The sequence below is a fragment of the Typopeltis vanoorti genome, chromosome 4 (genome assembly GCF_054136105.1).
Source record: "Typopeltis vanoorti isolate ZY-2024b chromosome 4, IOZ_Tvanoo_1.0, whole genome shotgun sequence".
In the NCBI taxonomy this organism is placed as follows: Eukaryota; Metazoa; Arthropoda; class Arachnida; order Uropygi; family Thelyphonidae; genus Typopeltis; species Typopeltis vanoorti.
Genome location: NC_143552.1, coordinates 91,820,737 through 91,845,494, shown reverse-complemented (window position 1 = coordinate 91,845,494; position 24,758 = coordinate 91,820,737). Strand labels below are relative to the sequence as shown.

The window sequence follows — 24,758 nt, the reverse complement described above, 5'->3', positions numbered from 1 at the left end:
GTTTTCTAAAACATTCTTGAAAGGCATTCATGGCTTATGTTCAAAGACAATGAATGCTCTCCAAATAATCCTTTTTTTTAGTTCTTCCATTTACTTATGCTACCGAGTGAATATATGAATGATCTGTAGAGTAAAAAAATAGTCATAATCATCATTTTCTGGTGGACCTTCATGACAATATCAAGATCTTTCTTAATATCCTCATTTTTAATATGATACTTCCATTGATGCCATCTGTTCACTCAGAGATGACATCAGTTTCTGAATGAACAGATGGCATTGGTTCAACCAATCTTTCTCAGAACTCTCATATCTGTGGTCTCCAGTCTTTGATCAAGCATTTTATTTCTAACCTAGCTCTCTGACCCATAAGTTAAAATTGGTTGAACACTTGTATACAGCTAGTTTAGTATTTTGACTAATTTCTCTCTTATTCCATAGAAAGTTATTCAGTTAACATCCTATTTTGCCAGCCTTGCCTGGTTTCACATTTAACTTTGATTTCTAACAGGGATAGAAATTAAAGGGTGTAGCATATTTTGGCAGGATAGGGAAGATGTGGTAACACCTCCCACTGAGTGGTATTCATGTTAAGAGATGAAGTGTGCCCACTCAGGGTGGAGAATCACAATAGAGATAACACTAATGGCTTTGAGAGTATATGGTGTGAAATGGATGCCTATAAGACAAAATATTTAGTGGGATGTTGCCACAGACCAGGGAATATAGATGGTGATGAGAAGAAAATGTTTAAGCGAATTGGTTTGGTAAGTGCAAAGCATGTTGATCATTATGGGGGGGACTTCAACTATACTGATATAAACTGGGCAGAGCACAGCATGCAGTAATAAATTAACTGAATTTTTGAATTTCTTGAATTCAAAAATTTCCTCCACTGCATGCTTAGGCAGCATGCAGTGGAGGAAACACAAGGATCAAGAGTTTAGGATTTAGTCATAGTATCTGATTATGGCTGAGATGCAATACTTGCCTATACCCCCCCCCCCTCCAGTGGATGATTTAAGGAGTAGTATGATAGACATTGTGTTTAACTCCCATGATGAGTCTTGTGACTCAATGCAGGTCAGGAAAATAATTCAATTTGACATCTTCGTTAATAGCCAAAATGTGTGTCTTCTATATGTTCTCAATTCAGGATGTAGCTCATGTTTTCAGTGATTCTACCTATTTTCATTGTACTTTTATTACTGACTTTCATAACAAATGTATTATAGCAGTAATTCAATTCAGGAAATCTTGCAGAGTTGTATTAGATATTGTTAGAAGTATAACATCATCTGCATAAAGTAAAGAGCTGAGATGAACATCTCCAATTGTGATATCAGGTTTAAAACTACTTTCCTTCATAATGTGATCCATATTATGATGAATAACAGTGGAGATCATGTACATCCTTGTCTCACCTTTTAAAATCTTTTTTAAACACTCTTCTTTTCAACATGAATTTCAATATAATCCTGCTGAAAATTAAATGGTGATTACTTCTAATTTTAAATGTTTTGTATATTCTGTGTCCTGAACAAGTAAAACATTGGTATCAACCATAGAATAGTCAATGACACTTTTTATTTCTTGTATCTTTGCTCCATGTGAATCTGCGCACATTTTTATGTCGGAATATGGTGTTAGTAATAACTAGTCCATGTCCTGAACAGAAATCCAGCAGGTACTTACCATTATTATTATTAGCTTTGCTTTTTTCCCCAAATTTCCAAAAACATTCTATATGTCTGGTAATCATTTCCCATTCTACTATTTAGATTTCCAACAAGGACCAACTTTTCCTTTTTCATTGTGTCAGTTGTCTTTTCTAATGCGTTGAAAAATTCCTCCATTTCTTCCTTAGTAGAATCTTCTGTGGAACCATAGGTATAAACAAGTCTCATTGTCCACTTCCTCATTTTGATATTTACCCAAATCACCCTAGATGACACTGAGTACCATTCAAGAAGATTATCCTTGTATTTAGTACTGAATAATATAGCTACTACTTCTTTTCCCTGATTGTTATTACCTGAACATAGTATTTTGTATTTGCTGCTCAGAAAGATCTCACCTGTTTTAGTCTTTGTTTCAGACACTCCTATTATGCTGATCTTCTTTGTTAGTTTGTTTTTTTTTGGTTGAATGGCGCAAGGACATTTATGGTCATGCTTTGCAAGATCACATGTAATAAATAAGTGCCATATATATGTCTAAACATTATACATAAAAATCAAGATAATAACAATAATCATAAACGAAACATTTCTTAAAAGTATACTAGGTAATAAATAAGTAAAATGGCATAAATTGAGTGTAGAAAAAAAAAATGTAAAAGATGGGTACAGATGTTAAAAAGAAGTATAAAAAAAGTAAAAAGTATAAAAATGTACATAAAAAACAGATTTTTAAAAGCATATTGACAACAACAAACTAATAAGTATATAATAAATTTAGTTTAATCCTTTATCCAAGTCTAAGCAAACAAAGTTTGCACCTGAAAGAAAATATCTTCAGGACTGAGGTAAGGTGGTGCAACCCTAGGCAACTCATAGCAAAGGTGGACCAAGCTCTCTTCACTCCTTGTCTCAGTATCTCCCATAATGCAAAGCACATCTCCTTGTGGACATGTATACTGCTATGCATTAAGGGAAGGGCCACTACCCAGACCAGTTTCGATCTTATGAATAAGTGAAATGGGCTCTAAAAATAAGACGATCTCGAGAGATCGCCCAACTCTGCATTGTTCAACTCAATGACAGGCTCACCCCATCACCGAGAAGAACTTCTCAGCATTGGCTCTACCCAGTGGCAGGCTCACCCCACCACCAAGCAGAGCCATTATCTCAGCAGTGGCCACACTCAAAGACAGGCAAAAACCTGTCCCCAAGCAGAGCCTCTCAGAACCCAAGTCTCACCTGCACCGGTTTCGACCTTTATTGAGGTCTCATCAGTGGGTGATACTAAGGCAGAAGCAATGGAGAGGTCATATTTACCTATAGAAGTTGCCAATCGGTGTACCACCTTATTACTAAATTACTCTGGATTGAGAGAAAGATGTTGGAAGTTTATTTTGCACTTGGTTAGACTATAATAAATTTAGTTTAATCCTTTATCCAAGTGTAAGCAAACAAAGCTTGTGCCTGAAAATATCTTCAGGACTGAGGTAAGGTGGTGCAACCCTAGGCAACTCATAGCAAAGGTGGACCAAGCTCTCATCACTCCTTGTCTCAGTATCTCCCATAATGCAAAGCTAGGAGTTGCACCACTTTACCTCAGTCCTGAAGATATTTTCAGGCATAAACTTTGTTTGCTCACACTTGGATAAAGGATTAAACTAAATTTATTATAGTCTAACCAAGTGCAAAATAAACTTCCGACATATTTCTCTAAATTCAGAGTAATTTAATAATAAGGTGGTACACCGGTTGGCAACTCGTATAGGTAAATATGACCTCTCCATTGATTCTGCCTTAGTATCACCACTCTGGGTTTGCCTCCCACTGATGAGACCTCAATAAAGGTCGAAACTGGTGTGGGTCTGGCTCTGATGATTTGAGAGGTTCTGCTTGGGGGTAGGTTTTTGCCTGTCTCTGAGTGGGGCTCACTGCTGAGTTATGGCTCTGTTTGGTGGTGGGGTGAGTCTGCCACTGGGTAGAGCCATGCTGAGAAGTTCTTCTCAGTGATGGGGTGAGTCTGTCACTGAGTGGAACAACACTGAGTTGGACGATCTTTCAGGATCGTCTTATTTTTAGAGCCCGCTTCACCTATACAAAGGTTGAAACCGGTCTGAGTAGTGGCCCTTCCCTTAATGCATAGCAGTATACATGTCTGCAAGAAGATGTGCTTTGGATTAAGGGAAATACTGAGACAAGGAGTGATGAGAACTTGGTCCACCTTTACTATGAGTTGCACCACCTTACCTCAGTCCTGAAGATATTTTCAGGTGCAAACTTTGTTTGCTTAATCTTAGATCAAGGATTAAACTAAATTTATTATGGTCTAACCACGTGCAAAATAAACTTCTAATAAGTATATAACTAGACAAATTATATGCTAATTAATACTCTGTTAAAAATTTAAAAACCAGGGTAACAATCAATGAGTCTTGTAAAATTTGCCTGTGTATAGGGTCCAGAGAAAGAGAGATTATAAAAGTGGCTAAAATAATGACAGCACTCATTGGCAAAATGGCAAAGTCAATTAAAATATGAGTGATGGATAGTCTGGCATCCACATAAACATTTCATTACCCCTCAATAAGAAGGAGTGTGAAAGATGACTATGATCGATGTGGAGCCGAGCAACAACAACTTCCTTTGTTCAAACTCTGTGTAGGCTAGACTACCATAATTTACTTTCAGGTTTAATTTGGTAAAGTTTATTATTACTCTGTCTATTTTCCAAGATAACTGCCACTGGCATAGAAGTTTTTGTCTGATAATCTGCTGGTAATCAGTGTATGGCATGTGGTGAATATTTGAGAAATGAGCTGATCTAGCTGCAGACTCTGCAATCTTGTTTTCCTCAATCTCAACATCACTTGGAATCTAACAGTAGCAACAATAAGTGTACCTTCCATAAATGAAAGAGGAAATGTTGGATTCAAAAGAGCACTTAATGTTTCTGGAGCTCTAGATGTCTTACTGCATGAAGAGAACTCTGTCAGTCTGAATATATTATGCACCTTTGGCAGCAATAGAATCTGATGTATTTTAGTACAAGCTGTATGCTATAGAGCTTTCCCCGGGCACAGATCAAAAAGCTACAACAGGCAGTCTGAGAATGACTATATTTCTGAAATTTAAAGAATCATAAGGGGTTTGGGATATAGAGATTTACTATATTGAAAGTTGAGATAACATTCTTTAACAAATGTTGGTGGTTTTGGTTTATTGAAGGTGAGGATGATGTTTCTGGTGGAATCCAGATTCTCATCCCTATGTATTAGGATTCTTCTCATGGCTATCACTCCTTGCCACTTGAGTTTAGAGCATATCTCTTCATCAGGAACAGCAAAGTGGTCCTGCTCTGATATTATGCCTCTAGAAAGGTTGAAATTTTTGTGCAGGGTAACTGTAATTGGTATACCCTTATTAGAGAATGCAATATAGGGTAATAATCTTCCTTCAGCAGATTTTGGAGGGTCTGCCAACCCTTCCGGATGAAGAATAGTGACATTGCTACAATTTGACAATCACCTTTTGAGTGTAAGATTAATAACAGTGGTGTATTTATTGCAGCTTATGATTTTTTTTTTGTTTCATATTTTGCTTTTCTATTGAAAGATTGTACAGTTTCTGTACCTAGCTGGAGCTTCTTTAGGGAGGGCTCCTGATAATCAAGAGAAAGTGTTTGTTCTCAGGAGAAGTTGGATTCAGCACCAGAGCTCTCCACCAACCATGGTGCCACAAATGGATGCCCACTCTCCAAAAAGCATTTACTGATGCCAGGACTACCCTGGATGTTATATGAGCACTACAGCAAGTCCAGGGCTCTGTCCCCAGACCATGGGAAAGGAGACTTATAGCAAGACCACTGACTCCTATAGGCAAGCCCACTAACCAAATGATCCTGGCAGAGCCATACACAACCTCCTGTCTTGTAGAAGCAGAGGCCAAGCTGGTACACAAAACTACCAGGATTACCCTTTCCAGATGTCCATGGATCACACTGCATGGCAAACATGGCATCAAGGCATTGGATCCCAGTGATGTAGTCTGGAAGATAGGATACTAAAAAAGACTCAGAAGAAGTAGAGCAAACAATATGGGAAGAAAAGCATAGAAAAAGAATGAGAATGGAAAGGGCTATACCATCACTGTGAAGTCTCCTCCACTATGAACAGATGCTTCACGTGGAGCAGTGTGTTGATCTGGTACCTCTAATTCTTCTACTAATTCCATTTCTATTCTAATAATTTTTTCCAGTAGATGACTTGTCATTGATTGCCCTATTCCCTGACAAAAGCAATGGGATCCCTGTTTGACTGGGCTATGCCCCATTCCAGCATGATATTCTGTAATGTTGTACCATTTTGCATTATAGATTGGATGGACTGGCAATTTGGGATTTAGTGCAAATCCCAAATTGCCAGCCCATCCAGCCTATTCCATATCCAGGTAGATACCTAACTGGGTACAACAAGAGAAAGTGAGAAGCCCTGATCAGTTCTCCACATTTCTTAAAAGGCAATGTCCCTCCCAGTTATAAAAATTTAACCCTAAATCACCCTGAACATCAAATTTGAATAATTTGAATATGTGATGAAGGAGGAAAGTTATCTCATCAAATGTCAACCCCCCCCCACTTCTCCCATGACATTTTTAAACGTTTTTAAGATCTTTTTAAACAAATATAAAAATGATAACTATCTTCAAAAAAATTCTGTTCCTTCTCTTTTATTATCAAAATTTTCTATGTATTTTTATAATTATTCATATTAAAAATATATTGGAATCTCACCTGTTCTGCTAGCTTTTCTTGAACAATACTAACTGGTTTGCACTGGTTTTGGAGAAGAGTTTCAGTCTCGTCAAGCCATTTTAATAATCGATCTAGTCCATCCTGTATATCTTGAGAATGAACTAGTGCAGTTTGCAATTCATTGCTTTTTTCAGCAATATTGACAGTTAGTTGAGTGTATTCACCTTCCAACTTCTTAATTGTTCTTTCAATTGTATGTTTCTCTGATGTGTCAAGATTCACACCATCTAAACTTTCAAAGAGGGTATTAGCTGATAAATGTGCATTCTGTATCAATCGCCCTTGTCCAACAATTTCCATATTCAAAGTTTTTACTTTATCAAGTTGATCTTGAACAGCCCGAGGTTCAGCTGCTACAGGTTCTTCAAATACTTTCTTTGAACTTTTTTGTATTTCAATTAGCCACATTCTAGCTTTGTCAACAGATTCTATATAGTACTGTTGTCGGCTAACAAGATTTGTAAAGCGATCTCCTAATCTATTAACTCTGTTTAATAAATTTTGGTAAATATTGGTCACTTCTTGAACTTCTGATTTCACTTCACTTTCTATTGGTTCCACATGTGGCAATCGCCGTGGAAGACTGGTTCTAAATATATTTAGCACTCTCAGATATTCCTAAAAAAAAACAAAACTCAAAATTAACTCTGAGTGATTATTATTGGAAAACTAGAAAGCTGTATAAATATATTAAAAAGAAAAACTCAACACTATTATAACCTAAAAAATTGATGTAAGGTCAAAAACAAAATACTATAATTTTTTATACTATAAATTAGAGACCAGTCATCGTATAGTTATAGTATGGTGCTGAAACAGGCTGAACTTTCACACATTTCAGCTAAACAGTAGTTATTCTAGTACTTTTTTTTTGTGCTATACTGTATTTAATGGAATGAAGATGGCATAAAGAATGAAACAAACAGAGATTTCATGAGTCCAATATTTCATCTCTGTCAGTGACATCATCAGTCACTGAGACAGATATGAAAACAATTTTAATAATCACACAATCCACAAAGCAGATGAGATTAAATTGAAATAGTAAGGGCTGGGACACTATAATGGGTACTAGTAGGCAGCCTTTGCTGTTGAGTGGAAGGTCTAAGAATGATTGCTTCCCATATCATAAAAAGTTTCATATGACCATATTTATTGGGATTTTTTTTTTTAAATTATTCCAAAAACGTTTGTGTCTGTATTTACTACAGTGAAGCATACTAGTGTTTTTTCATTTTACTACATGAAGGGTGTCAAGGATTAGCTAATATTGACTGACTGTCACTATAACTTTGACTGCAGATATATCTTTTATGTCATGTTTATGTTGGGGATCTTCTGGCTTGTCCATAATATGACAAATTTCAAGAATGTTTAATTCATTTCTTTGTGCTGTCTTCATTCCATTAAACCATAATATGAGTTTCAACCAACACAGCCTAGTGGTCCTTTTTTTTTCCCACAAAAAAAAAAAAAAAAAGACCACTAGGCTTAAGATATACTAAACATGTCATAATTAAATCTTTGTATTTTAGTTTGCTTTGAGTTATATTGACATTAGTAGATGAGATATCCTAACAAACTACACAACAATACTGCAGCCAGCAGTTCTACAGACAAAGCATTGGTATATTAATCAAAGAAAAATAGCATAAGAGGTACAATATAAAAGACCCTTTAAATTAAATAATATATATGCCAGCCTAGTTGGCCAAGTTGTTAGCATATCTGCTCACCAGCCAAAAGGCTGTGGGTTCAAATCCTGCACTAGGCATGGATGTTTGTGATTGTCTGTGAAAATACTAGTGGTGGTGGTGATGGGTGGTAACTGGCATTGGTGTAGTTGCAATTCATTGTTGTTGGTGGAGATAGAGAGCTGTAGAGCAAGTGCCCTCTCTCAATAAGTCTTTGGACTCCCCGTAGATATCACATAATAATAATATTTGGCTTATTTTATTCTTTATAAAAGATCAAAAATATTAGATACATAGTTTGAGTTTCAATATATACATATATATATCACAACAGGAATGGATATCAATCAGAGAGAGCATTAAATGAGAGAGAGAGAGAGAGAGAGAGAGAGAGAGAATGTTCATTTTCTGGATATTTCATTAAAATATAATACAAAATATGTCTCTAAAAAAGCATTTCATATAAAAAAATTAGCCAAGTACTGAGAAAATAGTGGTGGTTGTAATTTATAAGAAGAGATTTAACCAAGATACTTTTATTAATGTTTTCATAGCAATATATTGTTTTTCTAATGAGCTGCTGAAATTTCAGATCAGAGTTACATTTTCTAAAATTAAAACAATAATATCCATCAAGTAGAAACCTCTATATTAAAACTAACCTCATATTTTCTTCAGTACTGCTCCTTTTTTTTTCATCATATGAAGTGTGGACAGTTAAAATTATGACCCCATATCTCATAGTAAACTATTTTTCCTCCAACTGAGCTCAAATTTTCAGTTGATCTTAACTACTCCAAGGAATAAACAGTGGTAAAACTGACATGACTTAGGTAGAAGAGAGGATTCCACACGCACGCACACGCACACACACACACACACACTCTCTCTCTCTCCAAACTCCATTTATGACACAATATAAAGAGAGTGGAAGTAATAGTAGTGAATGTGTGTATGAGGAAAGTCAGTATGGGAATGGGATGGCCACAGATGTACAGGGTGTAGTTGAGTCTGAAGAGATAGGCAGGGTAAATGGTGATAAAGGTAACTGGGAATGGTCAGGTGTGGGGCAATCAGAACCTACAAGTGACACGAGCAGGATTGGTTATAGATCTAAAAGTGAATTGCTATGCTTATTTACCAATGCGAGGAGAATCAGAAATAAGGGAGATGAAATGGTTTTGTTGATTGAGTTTGCCCAAAATTTGTTGGAAGAAGTGAAACATGTTGGATAAGGATGATGTCCCGTAGGGAATACATGAGGATTAAAAGGACAAGAAGGGAGGAGGATGCTGTTGAAGTTAGCGGACGAATTATGTCTGCACAAAGTGGAGATGTGGCAATAGTTTTGCCACATCTCACATCTCTAGTCAGTATTGTGAGGTGAAGTGGGGATTTGAAAGGAAGAGATATTTAGTCAGTGTTGCTATAGGCAGGGAATGTTGAGGATGGTGATGAAAAAATGTATAACCAACTTCAGTTAGTGGACAAAGGAAGGGTGATTTTAATTATGGAAGTATAGACTGTAATGATGAGAGAGCATTTGGGAATAAGAAAAATTAATTGATTGAGTTCTTGGCAGATAACCATCTTAGAGTGTATGTAAAGAATGGCACATGAGAATCGAGAGTTAAAAGATCTGATCATTTCATCAGAAGATGCGATTGTGAGTGGGGTTTTGCTCTTCCAGATGGTGAGAGTGATCATGAATTGAACACCTGGGTTGTGATTAGCCACATGAAGACTTATGCAAGGAAAGAATATATGTGGAAATACAAGGATGGTAATTATGAAAAGCTCAGAAGACAGCTTGGAGCTATAGTCAGGAAGGGAAATAAATGCTGTGTGAGGGAGACTGCTACCTTTATTCATCTTGTGTTGCCTCCACAGTATTCTCTTCTTCCAAGTTTCATGGAATCAAATCCATGGACTGAATAAAGTAGGTGTCCATATGATGCCTACTTTATTCAGTCTTTTGACCTTCAGAATACATTTGTACATTAATGTTGGTAAATATCTTTTGGTCAAAAGACTGAATAAAGTAAGTGTCAAATGGACAATAAAGAGATTAATTATGAAATTTGGAAGAAGAGAATACTGTGGAGGCAGCACAAGATGAATAAAGGTAGCACTCGATTGCATGAGTAATATAAAGAGCATTCCAGAAAGCGCATTCAGTAAGAACAGCAAAAACTATAGTATGAGCAGAAATGAGCAAATCAGGTCAAGAAAAACAGAGAGTTTTTCAGATATGTTGCAAGTAGAAGGAAGAATGATTATGATAAGATAATGTCAATGGATGAAAATGGTAGAATGATAACTGCTGAAGAAAACATTGTTGAAGTATTCAGTGATCAATTTATAAGGGTGTTTCATCATCAGAATCAAATCATGACAAACTCAAATATATCATTTTTGGTAGTATCATTTGCGATTTCTGGTATGAGATCAAATACATTAGATGGCCATTAGCTTCATTAGAATGCGCTGTAAGTGTTGGAGATGACATAATTGTGAGAACATGGGACAGTCTTTTTTTTTTTCCTTTCTTTTCTTTTTACTGTTACCTTCTCAGCATAACAGAGTTTCATGATATGAAATGTTTTGCTCCATTGTGAATTTTTAAAATCCTCTCTCATTCTTTGATGTCAGACATGCTTCAGAGAAACACGGCATTTATCTTATAATCAGTACATTTATGTGTTTTGCTTATGCAGGCTCTGGTTTTCATACTCTTTACCGCCACATCAGACATATATAGTAAAACTATGACAAGCATTTTGAAACAAAGGTATTTTTGCTATTTGAAGCATCTCAAAGGATTCAGAATGTAAAGACGTACAGAGCAGTTTAGATGGCCTGCTTTCACAGAAGTTAGAGTTGTGAATGTTAAAATTACAGATGACATTCCAGTTTTGTACAAGTTACCATTCCTACATATAAGGATTCTTCTTCTTCTTCTTAGAGTAGCTACCATTCCTTTATCTTTCAATTTAAAACAAATTTCCTTATGTATAAAATTAAGATAGTCCTATTTGATATTATTCCTCTAGAAAAGTTATTTTTTGTGGTTGGTTACTGCAATTGGTAATACCTAAAGTGGTGTTACATAGAGAATTTGCTCTGAATATTTGGATCAGGATTTCTCTCTCTCTCTCTCTCTCCCCCTTCCTCCCTCCCTCTCTCTCTCTCTCTCTCTCTTATGGGAAAGAAAGACAGTTAATCATTGAGAATTATTAAGTGTCTCTCTCAATGTACTTAATTTTAATGAGATTAAGTACAATAAAAGAGATACTTAATTATTGAGTTTCTGGTAACTTGCCAATCTTCCTGGATAAAAAGGGATGACAACTGCTGATAAAATGTTCAGCTGTTAAACATATGAGGAGAAGATGGCATATCAGCATTTATCTCTGATGTTTTCTGTGTTTCATTCTTTATGTTTAATGTGCCAAGGGTTTCTGAATACAAAATATTTCACAAGAAGTTGAAAGTTTTCCTTTCTACAGTTTATTTTTCAAAGAGTCACTACAACCAACTAAACATGAAAAAAAAACATGTTCCCTTGGGATGGTCTTGAAGAAATTAATTTCTACAAGATGATAGAATAATCAAGTTTTATTTTACATTACAAGCAAAGTTTTTAAGTTTTAAAATCAATTCTCCATTCCAAACACCATCCATATGAGTTTGCTCATCAGATTTCACTTCTTCTAAAACAAGTATTGTATATCTTTCTTTTAAGGTTACACGGTGATCGGCATTCATAATTATAAATTTAGGGACACAAAAACACACGTGTTGAACAGATGATTTTATTAATTACTAATAAAATAAAACTTGATGTTTCGATCCCTGTATCGAGGTCATCATTGGAAGGATACAAGTGTATAAAGAACCAAGCTACATGCTCTAGCCCTGTATACCAGTAAACTAAATCTATGTAGTTAATTAATCCTTTTCCCTAGCCTGACCTCTAATGATAAAAAAATAAAAATAAATAAACAAATAATAAAATTAATTTAAAAAAATACAACTACAATAAACTGCTAAAGTCTTCATGTATTAATATTCTTCTGTATTTGTACAGTTCTGATCGTTATAATATGATTTCCTTCAGTTGCTGTTGAATGTTACAAACACTTCATCAGGTTGTCTTCTTGCAGTGGGATTTTTCTATGGCTAGTTTAGGTTGTTATACAGGTTGTAGATGGATCCTCCACATTCTTGGAATGGTTAGGCCATCATTTTTGTTGAGATTTGGGTTGTGTTTGAGCATTTCACATGACTCTTTAAATTTTCTCTCAAACCAGGTTTTGGTGCAGTGTAGGGACTTGGTATTTTTCCAATCAATTCTTGGTATGTTTGGAGTGCGTGGTCAGAAAGGCCAGGTGTCACACATCTTCCCTCTGGCTGTCTCTCCATCTCAGTTTATTGCAAACCTACACACACAGGCCAATACATACACAGAAATTCTTACCACCACCCAACACAAAAACTAGGTATCATAAGCACCTTAAAACACAGAGCTCTAATTATTTGTTCTAATGAACAAGCTCTAAACCAGGAATACAAGATCATCAACCAAACATTTACAAAAAATGGATACAGTGAAAAAACTATTCACAAGATTCTCCACAAAGATACCAGTAAGAACAAAAAAGATTTCAAGAATGCTATTGCCATTCCTTATGTTAGAGGCATTTCTGAAAAAAATAGACAGAACACTATGCAAATACAACATTAAAACCACCTTTAAACCTCCAAATAAGTTAAGACACCTACTCAGTTCTTCTAAAGATCCTCTTCCACACCTAGCCCACCCAGGGGTATACAAAATACAATGTACATGTAACATACCATACATAGGGGAAACAGGGCGAACTATTCCAATCAGACAAGACGAATACAAACGACGAATACAAACATTAAATACCTTCATTTTGGAAAAACAGGCCTTTCTGACCACGCACTCCAAACATACCACAGAATCGATTGGAAAAATACCAAGTCCCTACACCGCACCAAAACCTGGTTTGAGAGAAAATTTAAAGAGTCATGTGAAATGCTCAAACACAACCCAAATCTCAACAAAAATGATGGCCTAACCATTCTAAGAATGTGGAGGACCCATCTACAACCTGTATAACAACCTAAACTAGCCATAGAAAAATCCCACTACAAGAAGACAACCTGGTGAAGTGTTTATAACATTCAGCAGCAACTGAAGGAAATCATATTATAACAATCAGAACTGTACAAATCCAGAAGAATATTAATACATAAGGACTTTAGAAGTTTATTGTAGTTGTATTTTTTTTTTTAATTTCTTTTTTTTTTATATATCACTAGAGGTCAGGCTAGGGAAAAGGATTAATTAACTACATAGATTTAGTTTACCAGTATAGAGGGCTAGAGCATGTAGCGTGAATCCTTATACACTTGTATCCTTCCGATGATGACCTCAATACAGGGGTCAAAACGTCAAGTTTTATTTTATTAGTAATTAATAAAATAATCTGTTCAACACGTGTGTTTTTGTCCCTAAATTTATAAATATGAAAGTATTCTATATCAATTCAGAAAAAACCATATGTATCATGCAAGTTGAAACTATCAGTGCCACTAACATCTTCCAGTGAGAACAGTGTTGCAGTTCCAGAAAGCTCAATATAACAATTATGAACTGGGTCGAGTAGTCTTCTTCTATGCAGATACAAATGAACATCCTTCTGTCTTTCTATTGGTTCGCTAAGTTAAAGCTTTGTAGTCATCTGAACATGATATTCGATTATTGAAATACTAGAACATTCACAATAATCTCCATAACAGCTATGTGAAGGATTTCATTATTGTAAATGAATTGATCGTAATCAGAGCACTCTGCTGTTGCAGTATTTGTGAAAGTATAGTCCGATTTTCAAGAATGGCAAGTAAAAAGATATATAAAATTTTTTTTTCATTTTAATAAATCTATTTTAACATTTACATTTGCTTAATAATTTTTTGTACATTTTTATTGAGAGGTAGCAAAAAAATTTTACACAAAGCTGCCTTACATGTCAGCCGCTGTACTGCTTGATTTCTAGAATTTGCTGAATTATTCATCTACAATGTGATATCTGGGATGTGAAAAACATAACAACTATATCTGTTGGAAAACAGTTGGTTCATATCTAAAGGACTACTGAAAAAGTAGTGCTTTATAAAAGTATTATCAAATTAATAAAACATATATAAAATAAAATAAAACATATTAACCAGCCTGGTTGGCCGAGTGGTTAGCATATCTGCTCTCCAGCTAAGGAGGAGGCTGTGGGTTCAAAATCCCACCATGGGCTTGGATGTTTGTGATTGTCTGTGAAAATACTAGTGGTGGTGAGCAGTAGATGGCATTAGTGTAGATGGTGATGATGTACAGTTCATTGTAGCTGGTGGAGACAGACAGTTGCGTAGAGTAGGTGTACTCCCTCAAAGAGCCTTTGGACTCCCTGGAGGAGTTACGTAATAATAATAATATATTTTATATAAATTTGAAGCTTTAATTCAAAGCATAGATCACAATAATTTACATCTTACATTTCTCAGTGACCTAATGCTAAAAAATTTTAAGATGCATGGGCAAAATAAAAACAAGCTCACTTTAGATTCATCAAGAAACTTCTGAGCTGCCATTGTTATGAAGCGAAGATCTGCCTGATGAGCAATTACATCACTGACAAATAACTAAAGAGGAGAGGGAAAAAAAAAGCTTTTTGTGAGAGGTAAAATTATTAAATTGCATACATATACAACATGAATTTTATAGCAAATTCATTTCATAACCAGCTAGTTCACTGAAGTAATTTAAAAAAAAATTAAAATTAATTGAGGTATAATAATTTAGAATAAATATGTTATATAATTATGTTGTAGACCTCTCTGTTGTAATAATAATAGTGTTCTTGACTGTTAAGAAACATGATTACTTTGAGAATAAATAACTATTCATTAGTTACTCAACATTTAGACTTTAATAACAATGTCATCCTCAAGAGGCAGCATCTAACAAAGTATCAGAAAGACTACATTGCACAGATTTTTTTTTCAAAACATTATGTTGCATGTAATGTTTTGATTTCTAAAGTATTATTGGCAGTGGTCTATAGCAATCAAGTTGCTATAAAGGTTTAAAAATAAAAATGAATAATATAATAAATTCAAGTTATTCAATTATGTCATATACAGTGCTACACTCTGAGTATTATACATATAATATACAGAGGCTTCATAACTCGGTCAGCTTCGATGATGCCCTTTGGTTGAAAAGACTGGGTTTGAATCCTGTCTAGCATGCAAAGAACCTTTATTATAAATTTTCAGTTGAAGATTAGAAACTGAATAGAACAACAAATGCAATCGACAACTATAATATACTTTGCAGAAGGGATTAACCACCCTATCAGAACATTAATTAGGTTTCAAAAATGCCATGTTACTTGGCAGTGACAGACCATTCAGGCTAACAAGCAAGGGAATTGATATAATATACAGTCAATACATGAATGGATAAATGGATGGAAGGCTATTGAACCTTTGCGAGAAAACAGTGGAGAGTGTAACAGCATGCAATGTTTTATGTTCTGTACACATTGTTTGCAATGAGATGGGATAGCCCCCCCCCACTCTCAGTTCAGTAGCTTTTTATTCAGGTGTAGTGAATATATGTTAAAAGTATTAAATAACTAAAGACAAAAATTAACATAAAAGGTTTTAATTGCACAACTAGTTTCCTCTAAACATAGCCTTCATCAAGGGCTAAAAACATATAAGAATGCCAGTAAGGAACTGGATCTGAACAGTATTAAAAAACACAGCAAAAAAACATTGTAGAGGCTAAAGCCTAGACGAGTTTAAAAAAGAAGAACAATCTCCAACTGTATTAATAGGCACATGCATGCATCCATGATCTCAGGCATGCCAGTATTGAATAGCAGAGCTGTGGCAGTCTGATAAGTTTTAGCTTAAATTACTATTGATGTGAACAGGGTTTAGGATTATTTCTCTTGACTCGAAAATTTTTCTTTCTATTTCATCATAACAATGGTGAAGATTGTTAGACTTTTTCCAGATTACTGGATGTGGGAGGCCCTCCTCATTCGAATAAGCTGAAAACAGGACATGGATAGATAAGGCGCTGGCTCGAGTTCTTTTCTAATTGATGTGTCTCTTTGGTGTTCTTCAATATAGAGTTCGATTGATTTTTTTGTCTGTCCAAAGTAAGGTTTGCCACAATTGCAGAAAATTTGATAGATAAGGCGCTGGCTCGAGTTCTTTTCTAATTGATGTCTCTTTGGTGTTCTTCAATATAGAGTTCGATTGATTTTTTTGTCTGTCCAAAGTAAGGTTTGCCACAATTGCAGAAAATTTGATAAACTCCAGGATATTTGAGACCGTTATGAATAGTTTTTGGTCGACTGATAAGGGAACGTAGCTTAGGCAGTGTTGAAGAAGGTCCAAATGTTAAATATTCTTAAGATTTTTGCTAATTTTGGAGAGATAGAAATACTGCCCATAGAAACTATGGTATTTTCATTATGATGCGGGGGAGGATTGAAAAGGAGTTCATTGATAATTTTCTCTGAATAGCTATTTAACTGAAATGTGCTTTGAAGATGATTAAGTTCTTTGCTAAGATCCTGTTCATCCAAAAGAAGTGAGCGAGCCCAGTGTCCAAGAGTAGATATGATACCGAATTTCTGAGGAGGGTAATGGCGAGAATCAGCATGGAGATATCTGTCTGTATGGGTAGATTTCCTAAAAATAGTGATCTTGAATTTCTCATTTAAATGGGACAGTTTCACATCTAAGAAAGAGAGCCTTTATCCTGAAATTCAGCTGTAAACTTAATTTTAGGATGTATATTATTTAGGTGTTCTTGAAAGTTCCAAAGAGTATCAAGGCCAAGTTCCCAAATTAGAAAGATGTCATCAACATAGTTTCCACACTTTAGGTTTTAAAGGAAAGGAAATGGCCTTTTCTTCAAAATCCTCCAGGTAAATGTTTGCAAGAACTGGGGAAAAAGGGTTTCCCATAGCTAGGCCTGAATTTTGCTTGTAGATTGTGTCTTTGAATTTGAAGTAACCGGAGTTGACACGGTGTGTCAATAAGGCCATGATCTTAGAAACTTTGTCTTTTAAAAATAAAAGTACTTCTTCCGTAGGAAACATTTGTAAACAATGAAACTATGTCAAAGCTGGCAATGATATCTATGTCTTTGATTGTAATATCTTGGAGCTTGAATACAAAATCTGTTGATTTTGTATCCATCCTTTGTGCAAAACTATTTGCACGGATGAAGATTTCCTGGAGAAACATTTTAAAGAAGAAGTGAGATATTTATAAAGTCTGTATGTCGGAGAATCAATACCTTCAACTATCAGACGAAGCAAGATATTCTCCTTGTGAATTTTTGGAAGACCACATAGCCAAGGAATTAGAGGATGGAGAGAACAGAGGGAAAAGCGTAAATTTCTTGGTAATTCTGTTGTTGTTCTCAGTAAATTGTTTGTACGGTTTGAAATTCTCTACTAGGATCTCTCTCTCTTTCGAGAGTTGAATAAGCGTCAGTATGTAGTAAACCTTGTATCTTATGCTGATAATCTGTTTTGTTGAGTACTGTAACATTTCCTTTATCCGCTGGAAGAATGATGATGTCTTGGTTGTTCTTCAGTTGTTTAATAGCCTGTCGTTCTGAAGAGAAAGAATGCTGTCAATAGGAGGTTTAGCTTTGTTAATAGTGAAGATAGATTCAATATGGAGTAGGTTTGCATCCTGGGTAGGAAGAAAAGAAGCAGTTTTCTCAATTTTGGTGAGAAATAATTCTTTAGGAATAGATTTCAGTGATAGAACAAAATTGAGGCCTCGTGAGAGAACACTTTTTTCAGTGGCCGATAAGTTGTGACTAAACTTGTTGATAACACCTTCTCCTGGGAAAGGTGAGGTTTGTTGAAAAAAGAAGACTTCTCTTGTTTTTCTCGAAGAGAGTTGGATTTTCTGATTAGTTTAACTTGTTGACATTTTGAGATTTAGAGGCAAAAAATTCACTTATCTCCTTAATATGGTTCCCAGTGCTACTATTCACTGAATGCTCTATGTTGTTAGCTTAACACCAATATGTCATGTCATAATCTATCAAATACCTTTATCAAATCTATCAAATACAACTGTAGATAAACATACTGGTCTATGATTAGAAACTTCTGTCCCAGAACCAAGTTTGTGGAGAGGTATCATTTTGCATTCTTTCCACTCCTTAGGAACTTTTCCCACTTCAAGACTTTTGTTAAATAACTAGGTCAATGGCATGGCTAACTCTTTTGAACATTCTTTAAAAAACATTCCTATAGTCTTATTAACATCTAATCCAAACAACACTTGATACACCTCTGATTCTTTCACCTTTAATTCGCCTAATTCTGGCCTCCCTTCTATTATCTTGCACAGCATAATTTGCATCACAATGACATTGATGAAGTATTCATTAAATATATTCCTACAGCCTTATTAATTATCCTTTAGATAATTATCCTGCAGAAACTCAACAAATTCACTTTCCTTGCTATCATACACTATCTTTTCTTTCCAATCCACATTCCTATCATTAAAATCTCCCATTAGAATCATCTTCATTTTACTTGCCCAACTAATTTGTCTAAACATTTCACAATCAGTGCTCTCCACATTCCTGGCTTATAACAACATCCTATTAGATATACTATTCTAATGATCTCAACGTCACACATACTATTTTCCACTTCCAATGTTGAAGGATAGAGGTCCTCTGCTATCATTAACAGTACTTCCCCCTCCCCTCCTCTCTTCAGCTTCCTAACCTTTCAGAAAATTCTATATCCAACCATTTCTAGTTCTTACAGTATATTATCATCAGTCAACCAAGTTTCACTCATACCATTATCTTTGAGCATACTGATTTGATCAATGCTACAAACTCAGCCCATTTATTTCTGAATATCCATATGCTAGTATAAAAGCATAACTATTCTCCACTCTTTGAGGCCATCCCACATACATTATCACTCTGTACTCTCTCTGCTACAATACATCTCTCTCTGTCTGTTCTGACCATCTCCATTTTCCTGATCCTTACTTTCATTCATATCCTTATTATCCCCTATTCCCCACCATGTTGCACTGCATCACTCTGCCCTACCATAATTACTTCCTCTCCTTTGTATACTTCTTCCTGTTCTCTGCAACCTGCTGCTCAACTTTTCTCCATCTCTCCTCTGACCTTTAGCAATACTGATTTTGTATGAACTCTGTTAACTGTTAGTAAACAATAATTTCTCAAAACAACCAACATCAAGCCCACTCAAATGCATTCCATCAGCTTTGAACCATTCTAACTTCCCTTCAAATTCATCCCATACGTTCACAAATCGAGTACCCATTGCCTGACACACTTCAGCCATCTTGTCATTCAATATCATTGTTCTCCTTCTCAGTTCACTACTGTCATATCTGGGCAACAAACTAACCACTTTCTCAATGACACTATTGTCCTTCACCTCTTGCAACAACTTTTTCAAATTCCTTGTTTCACTATCCAAGTCATTTGTGTCTACCACTACCACTAGTTCCTTTCTTCTATGCAAAGCATTCGCTATTCGTTTTATTGTACCACCTGGAACACATGCCTTATGCACCTTAATATTTACCACAACTTTAATATTTGAATCACCATACAAAACCACCCTATCATTTTTAGATACTTATTTCTTCCTATTAACCTCCTTGTCATTTACATCTTTAGATACTTGCTTCTTCCTACTTACCTCTTAATTTACTTCAGTAAATCCCTTCTTTAACCATTCAATTTCCTCCTCCATGCATTTAATCTGACTCTTCATTTTCATTAACTCTTGTCTAAGCTCTTCCACATCACTTCTATTATTACTGTCACAAGCACCTTCATCCATTTCCTGATTATTCCTGGTAACATAGAGAGTCCTAATCTTTCATCACACTTCTCACACACTATGTGTTCCTTCTTATCATTTAATCTAACACTCACTAATTCTTTAACATTTTTGGGCACATACATAAAACGATTGTTGCATCACATTTTCAAATTCTCAGTATGAGAATTCTCAAACAAGACACAGGAAACTGCTACCTATTTCCTAATTAGATAGTAATTTCATAAGAAAATCTTAGGGAATTAAGACAAGGGAAATCAGTATCAAGATAACAATTGGTTGACTTATGTAATTTTTTTTTCACTCATAAATTCTACAAATTCTCACATCAGTTGTGTCTATTTTCACAGCTTATTTGTCAAATTGTATATTTGGAGGATATATAGTTTTCTAAAATTGTCAATTTTTCATAAACAATTCCAATTAGCATTGTTATAGAAAACCTCTTTACTTCATTTGTATTAAAAGTGCTCTTTGTGGATGGAAAGATGGACTCAGATTTATCTAGGAGATGAAGAAAGTAAGTAGGATAGCTAATCATATACAGAGATAACAGGGATTTTCTTCCCTAAAAGTTGGGTTTTTCATCTGTAAAAACAGTCCAACTGACCAGAAAATACATATGACTGACAGACATTGCAGATTATGCAGTAGCCATTTATTTATTTAGGGTTTTATGGTGAAAGGACCACTTTCAACAAGTATTAAAAAAGTGGTATAAAAGGTAGATGAAAAAATGTCTGATAAACAGATATAAAAAAAGTTTGTAAAACACTTGGACTTGAAAGATTCAGCTAGATAAAAAAAAAAAAAAGAGGGAGATTCTCTCTCTCTCTGAGAACAAAATTGTGCAGGTCTTTTTTTCCAAACCGCTAAGCAGTGTCATTATGCTTTTCCATATCAAAGAAAACCAACAGCGATAAGTGCTTGCATTTTAGAAAGGCCTAATGGATGCTATTAGCCAGATAGTTTATAGAATGATATGTATGAAGAAGCCAGATTGCATTCTGGGAAAAAAAAAGATTGTTTTCCTCCAAAAACCATAAAAGATGAGAGTGAACCATTTTTTCCAGAATCTCGCAAAGGCAGTTTACTAGAGATTTTGAATCCTTCCCTGGTTTAAGAAGGACAATAATAATCACCTTTTATGGGTTATCTAGAAAAATGTTTGCAGAGAAAATTCCATTGAACAAGTGCAGTAGTTAATTTGTGGCAGATGGCAACAGATGTTGATCATCTCGTAATGGATGTTATCTGGACCAATGTCAGGAAACATTTAACATGTTTGGTACAACATTTAACACGTTCGTTAGTTTGTTACTAAATGCCAAGCACTTTCACTTCTTCAAAGTCAGTACAAGTAATCTCGTAGCTGGCTTATCAGACAGAATTTTGTTTCATATGCCAACTACAAGTAATCTCTTAGCGCATAAATTAAAATTAAAAATAAATAAATGATGGGAAACACGTTATTATTGTCCTGTGTGCCAGGAAAAACCACCATTGCATGTGGAAATTTTTTTTAAAGTGTACCATTCGTAATTTGATTTAAAAATTGTGGGTTATACTACGGGTTAACTTGTGCTTGGCATAGGAGGTCAGTAATCGACATACGAGCATATTCGTAGTTGGCTTGCGAGGCTCATATATAATATACTATACTTTTGCTGAAATTATTTTCCTTCTACCAAGTCCCCAGATGTGCTCTCGCCATACCTTGGCATAGGAGATTAGTAATCGACATATGAGTATACTCGTAGTTGGCAGCGAATGTATTATGCAAAGTAGCTTTCATTTCTTCTTTCATGAATGGCCTATTGTATCCTTCCATAATGTCTGAAGAAAACAGAATTTGCTGTTTTTTTGCTTGGCATTTTTGGGCAAGGGACTCAGGAATGTAAGATGATATTGTTGATTTTTTTACAAAAATCTCTCGAGCCTCCATTATGCTCAAGGATAGAGAGCTGCTGGGTGGGGTAACATTCCATGTAGGAATGTTTTCATTTTTCGTATTTTATCCCATACTTCTTTGCTCTTGGCTGATCTTGTCTAGATCAAAGATTCCTTCTGGTTCTGATATCAGATATGTGTTCATTGGGCTCAACTATATTTGAAAGCAATGAGGTTTGTTGTATCTGGGGAAAATACTACATGCATTCTTTAGAGCTTCCCTGTCTGCTGTCATTCCACCATGTCTTGGCTGATCTTGTCTAGATCAAGGATTCCTTCTGGTTCTGATATCAGATATGTGTTCATTGGGCTCAACTATATTTGAAAGCAATGAGGTTTGTTGTATCTGGGGAAAATACTACATGCATTCTTTAGAGCTTCCCTGTCTGCTGTCATTCCACCATGTTTGAGGAAAATGTGGAAACAGACTAGATTTTTTGGTATCATCATGTTGTTTACTGTATCACTGATAGGAGATGATATGATTGTTGCAGAATGGAATTCTGCTAAAATAGAGAAGGTAGGCTAGTTAGCTTGCTCAATTTTCCACCCTGATAGCTATGATGTAGTACATGGCTGTCCATGTAAAAAAAGGTTGAAATAATGGGAAAATGAAATCCTTTCAGTTTCCCACTTGAACAGTGAGATGTTGCTTCCCATCTTCAAGAGGGAAACATTACTAATCCCCCATTAAAAGTAAGGGGTGGTAACTGCAATATCACATCATCATCCTGAGAGATATCTATTGCAGGAAGAAGGCAGATGCAGCATACTGTTATCAGAGTTCCAACAAAGAGTCATATGGTAACTCTATGTTGGTATTAAGTGTGACTTGCTGGAAGGTGGGGAGATATGGTTGCCTACAAGGATGATGATGATGATTACTCCATAGCCAGGCCAATTCCCTGTCCTGTTCTTATGAATGACATTATATTTCATAATGCCAGATCATCACCAGGCTTCAGGTATGTTTCCTGCAGGCAAAAACATATTAGCATATACTTCTACAAGAGAGCTTTGATGTTTTGTCAGAATCCAAGACAATTCCATGTAGGAATGTTTTCGTTATTTCTTTGTGGCAACTTTTTGGTATCATCTGGCTTTCTATGTTGAGAAGTTTTGTTTATGCCAGTCTTGCATTTTTTGTTTTTCAAAATTTGTGGACAATCAGAGTCCAATCTTTCTTCTTCATCATCAGGAAAAATTCTAACATGCAATCATGTTGGACTCCTTCTAGGGCACTAGGCATATTAATGATTTATCTTCCTGTGGGAGAAGCATCCACACAGAAGTATCCATGTTATCTGATAACAAGTCATCTACTAAAGGGTCATTCTTTTGATCCTCTGTGGTGTACATTCCATTATTTATTTTTTAATAAGAGGACTTTTATATTGTGGGATCGTTTTTAGCATGTCCTCAAGGTGATTCTATATCAATTTTACTCTCTGATTCACTTGAATGAGACAGTAAGTAAGTCATATTGTTCATGGATGTTTGTAGCCATGAGAATGTCCCTCCTGTCAATGTGGCTACTGACACTTTCTTTAAAGTTGCCTTCTTAGCATAAGATGGCTTAGCAGATGTTGTTGCTATTGTTGTGGTGGATGTATTGTTCTGTTTTTATTTTTTGGATCTCCTTTTCATCCTTCCACCTTTGGCAGTTTAGGAGTATAATGGTGGTATTTGCACAGTTAAAGCATTTTTGTGTTTTGCTCTTAGTCTTTATACTCATGATCTTTACTGCCACTTTGGACACAGATGACAGAGCCATGCCAGGCAGGAGAATGCCCATATTTCTGACATTTAAAGCAGCATAAAGGGTTTGGGATATATATCCTTATTGAATAGCCGAGATAAGCTGCTTTGAGCTGGTGGTTTTGGTGTGTTAAAGGTAAGAATGATGTTCCTGATGAGAACTATTCTCCTCATCAGAAATATCAAGGAGGTCCCACTCTGATATTACACCTCTAGAAAAGTTTAAAGTTTTGTGGGGGATAAATGTGATTTGGTATTCCCTTGATAGCTGTTGCATGGGGATAATTTTTCTGATTATACTACTGTTGCTGCTTAAATAATATCTTCTGAACACCATTTCCTTATAGAGTTTATAGAATTTAGAGAATTTGAATACAGGATTAAGAAAAGTGGTGTATTTGTCGCAGCTTCTGATGTTTTTTTGTTTCTTATTTTGATTTTCAGTTGATGTTTCTCTGGTTTCTGCAGATGTTGAGGCTTGCTGAGGGTCCCTCATAAGAGAATAAAAAATTATTCATTCTCTGTAGAAGTTTGATTCTGTGTCAGAACCTTTGCATACCATGGAGCCATACATTGATTCCAACTCTGTTGGAAGTACTGTGGACATTATGCCAGCACCAAAGCAAGCCTTGGAACCTGTCCCCAGACCATGGGGAATGGTTACTTACTGCAACACCACTGGCACTTGCAGGCAAGCCCACTAGCCAATTGATCCTGTTTGGGCCATCCAGGGCTGCCTGTTTAACTGAAAGAGACCAAAGTAGTGTGGAACTACCAAGATCACTCTTTCGGGATGTTCTTGGGTTGCACCACATGGTAAACAATGCAAAAGGCATTGGATTCTAAAAGGTAGAAGATAGGATAATATGAAAGACTCAAAAGAAGT

General features: G+C 35.5%; 1 protein-coding gene across 1 annotated transcript in view; it reads right to left on the bottom strand.

Moving 5' to 3' along the window:
* The window catches only part of LOC150107495 (uncharacterized), a 1,121,546-nt gene that overhangs the window by 633,265 nt on the left and 463,523 nt on the right, over positions 1–24,758 (bottom strand). Inside the window, exons 32-33 of the mRNA XM_090392112.1 lie at positions 14,826–14,909; positions 6,469–7,107 (exon numbers count right to left, since the gene is read on the bottom strand). Coding sequence (XP_090248238.1) covers positions 6,469–7,107; positions 14,826–14,909 — 723 coding nt within the window. The remainder of the gene's footprint in view (positions 1–6,468; positions 7,108–14,825; positions 14,910–24,758) is intronic.